The 9,630-nt window shown below is 40.0% G+C and overlaps 1 protein-coding gene across 1 annotated transcript in view; it reads left to right on the plus strand.

Annotated features, from left to right (window-relative positions):
- The window catches only part of WAPL (WAPL cohesin release factor), a 131,190-nt gene that overhangs the window by 112,336 nt on the left and 9,224 nt on the right, over window positions 1-9,630 (plus strand). Inside the window, exons 9-11 of the mRNA XM_025204240.1 lie at window positions 5,090-5,201; window positions 6,297-6,394; window positions 8,684-8,760. Of these exons, the coding sequence (XP_025060025.1) occupies window positions 5,090-5,201; window positions 6,297-6,394; window positions 8,684-8,760 (287 nt within the window). The remainder of the gene's footprint in view (window positions 1-5,089; window positions 5,202-6,296; window positions 6,395-8,683; window positions 8,761-9,630) is intronic.

Raw genomic sequence — 9,630 nt, forward strand, 5'->3', positions numbered from 1 at the left:
TCACTCCTGACCCACAGCCCTCCACTCCTTCCCCAGTCATGCTAGTGCCCCTCATTCCTGACATGCAGCTCCCTGTTCCCCCTCCTCCCACCTAGCCCTACCAAATGGGGCCTCCAGCTGCCCCTGTACTTCCTGGCTCAGCGTGGACTTCCATGATTCCCCCAATGATCCCTGTCCCTACCCCCAGGCAGCATCTCCTGGCCACTACACCCCTGAGCGGATGGACATCGGCCCCAGCACTGCTAGCCCAGCCATGTAGCTCCCTGCCACCCCTGAAGGACCCTGCTGACAACAGTGTGGAGCTAGGCTTGCCAGCAGCCCTTAGCACTGCCTCAGATTCTCTTGCCCTGCTGCAGTCTCCGCGCCCAGACATCTGCCCCCAGTGTTGGCAGGTACCCCCCGCCCTTTCCCCTTCCACACACCACTGCCAGAGCCATACACCCACACACATGCGCATGCCTCTCACGGGTTCCCAGATGGTCCCCAGGCCCTGGCCCTCCAAACCCCCCTCCAGTAGACTTACCTGTATCCAGCTGCTGGGGCTGCTCCTACCACCCTGCCTAGCTGTATGCTGGCCACAGCTGTGTGCACATGTACACACACATTACCCCCTGCCTCCAGTCACCGTCCCCCTGCTTCTCCCAGCCCCAAGCAGCTCCTTTGTGTGCACATTTTTCCCTTTTAAAGGGGAAAATCTGTGATCCCTAGTGATGAGGCCCTGGTTTCTAACTATAGCTCTCATATAATGGCAAAATAATGTAATTTAATATGAAAATGGTATTCAGTCAAAGCTGAAATTTGTAAGCTGCCCCAGGTGTGTTGCAACATCAACTAATTTAAAAGGTAATGAGATAGGAAAACAGGAAGGCACAAATGTCAACTGTGTTTTTATTTGTTATACAGATGGTAAAAAGCCCAAACAAATGTTAAGAAAGGGCTTGGAGAGAACATATTTGGTATTTCCATCATGTCCAAATACCTGCTTTCTCAGTGGCTTGATGATTTAACTGGCTTTTTATTCTTAGTACACGTTTCAGTACTCTAAAATGAAGAATGTGTGTTATTTTAATTTCAGATGCAAAGTATACAAATTAATTATATACCTGTTTGATCAAAAATACTAGGTATGCTGCAGTGGTAATAAATTGTGTATATTTGTAGCTTTTAATCTTGGTTTTTACAAGACCTTTTATCTACAGCTAAGCAAACATTTTGTTATAAACAAAAACTACTGAGTTTCAAATTTTGTTACTAGGGTTCACGCTAGTGTCAATAATAAGGATAAATTAAACCTTTCAAAAAGAGTGTGTGTAAAGGAAATAGTGAGAGATTGACTAGATAAGTGGCATTAGTTGGCATAACTAATAGTACATTATTGCCATTGCTTCATTTTAGGGAAACAAAGGTTAGTAATGTATAATCTTAATTTTCTCAAACATTATATTGCAATACCTTTCCCTTTATGCTTTTAAGTTCTTTGTTTGAATTTTATCAACATTTTTTCAGGACTGATACTTTGCTCAGATGATTTAAAAAAACCCATCAAAATTCTGAGAGTTGTGGCTCTTCTTAGGAAGCCTTATCTCCAGGACAGTATGTCTTTGACTGCTATCCATAATCTTCAAGTTACATTTAAGTGTTTCATTTTACACTGTGTTTAAAAGATAAGGTGCCTTGTATGAGACAACATTCCATTTATCCTTTTTTTTAAGTGTTTTTAACATCCTTTTCTGCTTCCTCAAACTTTGCTATGGAACAAATTGTCAAGTTGGTATTAAAAGCCAGTGTCATTAGAAGGACTTGCGTTTTTTAAGGAAAACAATTGGCCAATACAGCAGCAGTCAGGGGTTTATGATGACCTAAGAGACTTTGGTTGGCATTTCATAGCCTTTTGTACTGTGTGGTTTTGGACCATCTAAATGTTCTAATTTTTAAATGTTTCAAGGTGGAACTGGATTTAGGATTGGTGTCTGTTTTTGTTTTTATTGTTAACCTGGCTGCTCAGTTCACAGCCCATCTTTCAGTCTTGAGATATTGATGCAAAATGTGTTGAATTTTCAGGCAGTATTCAGTCCAAAAAAGTAAAGACACGAATTGGAAGAATACTTAATATCTTATTCCAGAGCTGCTCTAGATATCTTTCTTTTAGAACCATTTTGGGACCAAGAGGATTTGTTAGGAAAGAAGCACTCAGATTTTTTTTTTTTTTAGCCTGTTTTTTGAAGGGGCTTGGATGGTAGAAAGGAAATAGCTTGGGGAAAGCTGGTACTTCTAGCTAGAAGATGACATCATAAATCCTCTCCAGTTTAACAGATGTCTGTTCTGTTGGCACCAGTGGAATGGTATTGCAGTAACAGGTGTCTGTATGATGCTGGATTTTGGTGTGGCTACAAGGTACTGAGATACTGTTCCTTGAAATGACAGGCAAACATTAGGGCTAAGTACAGACAGTCAAAAAGCCTGAGGCTGAATAAGTTCAGTCCTTGCAGGTTAGTCTAAGATGCAGAGATTAAACTGAGAAACAATTGGACATACATTAACTTTTGATTCTGGAAATGCTGCCATATGCCTGCAGTGGCTTAGGCCAGAAGCCAGGGGATGCTGGAGCATGGCTGTCTGGCATGTAGCCAGCATGGACTGTGTATTCGCTTTGTCTTCCTGCTGCCCCCAGGGTCTCTGGGATTTACTGTCCAAAATCAAAACAGCAGGACTCTGCAGGGTTGCTCATCATTTCCTCTTCCTGCTTCCAGGTGCCTCTGGGATTTGTAGTCTACAGTCACAGCCAGCAGTAAGTTTTTGGGTTTTTTTTAAGCAGGGCAGGGCAGCTCTATACTTGGGGGAAGGGAAGTTTAGCCCCCCACCCGGGTCCCAGACTCCACTGGGGTTTGCCTGGGAAGGGTGAAGTCCTTGCTTCCCCCCACCCCTACCCCTTGAGCAGACAGCACAGCCCGGGACTGCAAAGCATGCAGGGGGACTGTGCATTAACTTGAACCAGGAAGGGGTCTGGGACAGAAGTTTCATAAACTGGTTTGCCCCACATCAGTTAAGTCTGACCCTACATTCAACCAGGTTTATCTCAAACCAGTTTCAGCCATTTTGAAACTGGTTTATATGTACTGAACGTCTGTTCTGTTACAGATTTAGACCAGTTTCTGAACACTTATATCAGTTTGTCTAACTTCTGTCCCTAGCCTGGGCTCCCGGTTGCAAAGCAGTAGTGGGTTTTTTTGCATCTGGAATGAGGGTAGAGGAGAGGCTGATTTCTCCTTCAGCCCCTTCAGGTTGGAAAACTGGGTTGCCGGGGGTTCAGGGCGAGGGAGAGAACACATGCATAGAGGAGCAAACAGCCTTTCCGCTACCTGGTGCCAGGGCCGTTTGCCAAGGCAGCCCTCAGGTGCCCTCAGCCCCGCAGTTTTCCTGCCCAGAGGAGCAAATAGCTCTTCCCTACCCATCCCGAAGCTCTCTCCTCCCCCTGTCCCTTTTGTAACCCCTCCCCCCCTCCTCTGGGTTGCTAGGCTTTTCCTGATGGCTGGGAATACTTTTCCCCATCCGACAACAGCTATCAGTAAGCAGGAGTAATCGGGGGTAGGGGGTGTGGGAGGGTGCCACAATCTGGGCACAAAAATAGTGGCCCTGTCACAATCGGGCCACGGTATTAGAAGCTGGGTCTGGAATTTTAAATCAGGCCCTACTTATGACTGAAAAAAATAGAGACATAGAGAAAACCTTTGGTCATTTTAGCAGTGAATGTTGGGGACACCAAAAACCCAGCAGATTGAAAACTGAGACTGATTTGCTTCCCCACCTGTCTCCCACCCCTACCGGGAGTAAATCATTATATTTACCATACTGGTTCTACTACTTTAATAAGTTTCCGCAGTTTAACTTTCACTTATTATGCATCAACAGCTCCCTGCTCCTTTTTAACTCTCCGTAGTGTGTTCATTTGTCTGTACCTTCACTCTCCATGTTCTATTTCCATTTATTTGGCATTAGACTTAATTCTACCTGAAGGTTTTAGCCTTTTATCAGTCATACACTGCCTGCCATCTAGCATACCACTCTTCTACTAATTAATAGCTGTATAGTCTTCAGCTAGCACACCATCACAGGAAGGATATCTGCAGGGGTTCAAAGAAATGAGGCTCTCAATTTAGTAGTGAAAAGTTAACGGTGCAAGTTTTGAATGTTGGAACATCCCTAAAAAAGTAAGCAGTTGGCTGGCTTTGATTCATCCACGTGAATACAGTACTCTTGCATCATCATACAAGATTTTACTCCAGTATAGTGCATATAACACACAGATATTAGGAGTGCTTTTAACTTTTGTTTCACAGTATGAAGGTATTTGGGAAGTCACCTGGATCTTGTACAGTCCTAGAGAACAGCCTGAGGAGAATATAACTCCATACTGCATCTTTCAAGCTACAAGCTAGTTTTCTGCCCAAAAGCTTGCAAAGAACAATTTTTCCGACCGTTTAGTTGGTTTAATAAAAGGTATCGCATTTACCCAAAGAGCTATGCCTGCCTTGGGCTTGTCTTGGTATTCCTTATACTAAGTGCAGAGAGTATGTAAGTTTTTTTTCCCCCCTTTTTGTATAACTGGTGTCTCACTTAAGGTAATTTGAAAACAAAAACAAACCACACTTTGACATAGTTAGTCTGTACTCTTTTGGAGTACAGTTAGTTTTCAGCACATGGCAAAAACTAACATATCTGGAAGACAGGGAAGCAGTGTTTTCTGTGGCTTTTGTTATTTTTCTGGTGCCTGGCTGGTTTGGCCGTTTTCTTCTTCAGCTTGTCTCTTCTGATAACGGGAAGTGCAAATGAAAGGAGTCTGACTCTTATGAAGCACTTCTAAAATGAAGAAAAAGGAGTAAATTATTTTTTTCTATTCCCTTAGTATGAAGTCAAGTTTTTTTTTACAGTTAAGCAAATTTCTCTGTCTCCTCTTGCTCCCTCTTGTGGCTGTTCCACAGGGAACATAAAATTTTGTTTTATTATGTAAAGAAATTTTTGTGTGAAGATGCACCAGCTGTATATCTCGGTAAAAGATCACTTAACTAATTCTACCTTTTGGTTCTTTCAGACTGGGCATTTGGCAATGGAGACATTGCTATCTCTTACTTCAAAACGAGCAGGGGACTGGTTTAAAGAAGAGCTGCGACTTCTGGGTGGTCTTGATCATATTGTAGATAAAGGTATAGTGAATATTTTTCAGATCCACCGAAAAAATATAAATAGGATTAATGGTAGAAGAATTTCCATGATCAAATTGCCGGATTTTCTTATTTTCTAGTATAGTAAAAATGTCAACATATAACACATTTTCTTTTCTATCAAAAAGTATGTAAGATTCCACATCAGTGGTTGGGAACAGTAAATGGACATATTCATAAAAAAAAAAAAACATGCTGGATCTTAAACCCTGAACAAATAGCACCTGTTTAATATTACTTAAGCAGTGTTAGTAGGATACTAGTTGGGTGTTCTGGAAATTTCTGTTCCAGAGACTGTTATAACTACACCATAAACTGTTTGGACAGTAGAGCCCTTTAATTTCACAAAGAGCAATCATATCCCTGTGTAGGGTAGGTACTGTGTTCACTCCTGCTTACGTGTTTATCAAGGTTTTACATTTAACCCAGAGAAAGTGAGCTCTTCAAGAGGAAATAAGTATTTGTGCTCCTCTCAATTCCAGTTTGTTAGAGAAGGCTAGAGCTTAACAGCTGAATAAGAGATGACCATTAAAGCAGTCAAGTAGAGCTGAGAACTTGGTGAGGTGCAAACATGCCAGTTTCCTACATCTGTCTTTGGTTCCATTTACAAAGTTTTTGATTTATACAATATTAGGTATTTAGTTCTCTCGTCTAAAATATCCTGAATATTCTACAATTCCGTGGCTTATCTTGCAGCAGAATTTCTTCTTGGTTAATAGAATAAATAAATTTTCCTCTTTTCATGCCAAACCTACATGAAATATTTCCCAAGTCTTAAAAGCAATATGAAGGAGTTTATATTCACATAAGTTTTCTTTGGCAGAAGATGTTTTGTATTACTCTGGTAGCACAATTATAACATGTATTTTAAAAAGATGATACCAGGAGAAATAAAGCACTTTTGGAAATACTAGTTTGTGAATTATCCTTGTTAATGAAGTAAACTTTGTGAAATATCATAAATGGTATTGGGGAAAATTGCTTTTTGTTATATAGATGAGTTTATCTTCCTAAAAACATTGACTTTTCAAAATGCATGCTACTGATAGTACAACACAACTTCTTTTTATTATCTAGTCAAAGAATGTGTGGATCACTTAAGCAGTGATGAAAATGAAGAGAAATTGGTTGCTTCATTATGGGGTGCAGAAAGATGTTTACGGGTCTTAGAAAGTGTAAGTATGAGCAAATAAACTGTCTTGGAAATAACTGTCTGAGTATTAAGGGCCTTTTTATATTCTACAATTATAAATTATATTTTTATGTGATGTTTAGTTTTATGAACTTGGAATTAAATATGTTTATAAGACGTGACACTTTCCCATTTATTATAATTCCATAAATTGAAGCATTTTAGGACGTGAAATTCTGCAAATCTTAGAAAAGTAGAACTGAAAAAGACCTTTAGTCATCTAGTGCAACCTCTGAGGTAGCATCAGCCCTATCCAAACTGCCCCATACAAATCCTTGTCTAACCCATTACTAAAACTATGCAGTCAGCCTCGTAACGCAGCTACCGGGCATGACACCCTAACCTGTCACAGATAGAGCAGGGAGACGACAGTGGTCAGTGTCTTGCTGCTTCAAGGGTTGTTAAAATATACTTTGGAGTCAAGTCAAAGGCCATCCCAACCCAACAGCCTGTTGAGCTAATGTGGTTAAGGTATGCCATTTTCTTCTGTATCCATTGGCACATGCAAGGGAGTGATGTGTCTAGTCTTGTCCAGCTGCTTTTGACATACCAATCTAAATAACCAGGTACCCATTTATAACTGGGGTGACTGGAGGCAGACTTTGGCATGAGTCCAGAGCAGGGCTTTACCTTGCACCTCTGGATACTTAGGTTATTAGCTAGCTAGAATTATTACTTAAGTCAGGGGTTGACAGCCTATGGCCCATGGGCCAGATCTAGCCCACAGAGCTGTTCAGTCTGGCCCATGGACATGGAGCTTTGGCAGTGGGGTGGTTGAGACACAGTTGCTTTCCCTATACTACCTTGGGGAAAAGCGATGGCTGGGTCTTAGTGCTGGCCCCCTCTGAAGGAACTGGATCATTCTGGCCCTAGAAAAGATTGCTGCCTTAAGGACATTACTTTCAGTTTGATTTGATTTTTTTTTTAAGTATATATGTTGTAATTGTATGTATTTGTGGTTCTCATTCTGGCAATTGCAATTTGTTCTATTTTGAAGTGATAATTTGCGCTTTTTTTCTAAAATAGAATTATTAAACTGCTGTTTAATTAGTTAAGAATAACACAGTCAGTGCTATTTCCAGCTGAATATAGGGGAAAAATACATCAGTTGTGTTGAAAATTGAATGGTGCTATGGAAATGGTACATATCTTCCAGTTCTTCACTGTTTGAATTCACTTGTCCTAGACATGCATTGGACTTCATTTCCTCATTGTCATCATTCATATTGTTTAGGGGAGTTTTTTCTACTGTAAATAAGACAGAAAAATGACCTGATAGTTTAGCAATAGTGCTTTGCTTCAGGATGATGGATTCAGGTTTAGTCTTAGTCTCTCATATGCCTCATTGCAGGCCAGTGAATCATGATTAATAATGGGGCCATATTCCTGAATGAGACCAGAAAGAACAAGCATCTCTAACTTGTTTTTCTGAGCAAAAATATATATGTTAAAAAATAAGGAGAACACTATACAGAAGATGCTGTTAATACCTTTAGGATCCTTATTAGGCCAAATATTTATTTGTTTAATAGGGAGGGGACAGAATATTGTGAGGTAAGATGAAACAACTTTGCTTAGTTAAAAAATACAGATGATCATTAGGAACATGAATATAATGTGATTACAAATAATGACAAGTGCAAGATCATGAAAACAAAACAGGATTCATGCTGTGCATATGTAATAGATTCTGAAAATATTGCAGCCTCTCAGAAGAAAGAGGCTTCGTTATGGACTGTTAAGTGACTCAGCTCCCAGAACAGTAGTTTGCCTTAACCGTTATGAAGGAGGACTAGAAAATAACACAGGAAATAATAGCATTATATAAACATTAGCACAGTCTCACCTTAAAACACTAAGATCAGTGTCATCAAAAATGATGGCAGAATGATTCGGGGGGGGTTTGTTCCATTATGGTAAGCAGTTTCTCTGTAATATCAAAGGAAGGCTTACCTGTGCAAATTGATCTTGAATGCAAGATGGATTCTGTAGGATTGAATCTATATTGGCATTTTTTTGGGGTCAGGTACGATTCAAACGAGTATGAGGGTATTACTGTTAAAAATATAGAAGTATAGATTGTAGAATTAAGTTTAAAAGGGCCTGTTTCAGTCTCACCAGTTGTTCATTTGATTTTTTTTGTTTGTTTGTTTTTCAATTTGGTAAATGCTGATCAGGAAATAAGTCGTGAATGAAGAAGAAATGTTTTCTTTTTCCTTTTCCCCTTTCCAACAAAATTTAAATTTGTAATGGATTTTATTCCCTTCCTTAGGTAACTGTACATAATCCAGAGAATCAAAGCTACTTGATCGCCTACAAAGACTCACAACTCATAGTTTCATCAGCTAAGTAAGGTCTAGTAAATATGCTGAATATAATAGGCATGTTACTGTATGTGGTAAGGCAGAAAAGGAGACAAGCACCATACTTGCCCAATACTTTGCCTGAATTTTTTTGTAGAATTTCCCGTTATGCTTTCATGTCTGGTAACAAAGCTAGTGTTGATGACATATTAGCAATTGCTTATAGATGGAGGTGGGTCAGGGAAAAGAACGAAGAGAAAAAGAGTAATATGGAAATAGTTAAAAGAAGACTTGTGTCCCCTTTTATTATTTTATACCAGATATACTGCAAGAGTTACCATTTCCTTTCATGAGAACAGAAATTTCCTCCGGCACCAAGAGAAACTTGACGCAGGAGTTGACCCTGTTAGGAACTAGCTATGCTGCCATGGGCTTGACATGTTAGAGCAGCCTGATAGCTGTTTTAATTTAGAAGAGCTGGCTATAATCCTCTACTGTCTAACAATTGCATAGTTTTGCACTATATCAGGCCACCTTTAGCATTCAGGTTTACTGAACTATCCTAAATTGGTTAAGAATCTGTAGAAATTCTTCAATGATCAGTTGGTGCTAGATTGCATCTCTCTTGCACCACTTCAGCAGTGCACAAGGGGTAAAAATAGACTGAAAATTTTACCCTAAAAAGCCGATTGAAGCTTGATTTGGAAATGGTATCTCAAGCATTGTAGGTAAATTAGATAGCTTAAGTACTCTAAAAAGCAGCCTTGAGTCATGTTTAGCTGTTTGTGTATCTGTAACATAGGTCCTGGTTCCCCAGTTTTGTCTGCCTAACCCAGAAATCATTGGAGTTATGCTGATAAACAGTGGAGAATCAAGTATGTTTGGGATCGTGATGGAGAGCATGGTATCCTGCTGA

This window comes from Alligator sinensis, unplaced genomic scaffold, assembly GCF_000455745.1.
Source record: "Alligator sinensis unplaced genomic scaffold, ASM45574v1 scaffold94_1, whole genome shotgun sequence".
NCBI classification, from domain to species: Eukaryota; Metazoa; Chordata; order Crocodylia; family Alligatoridae; genus Alligator; species Alligator sinensis.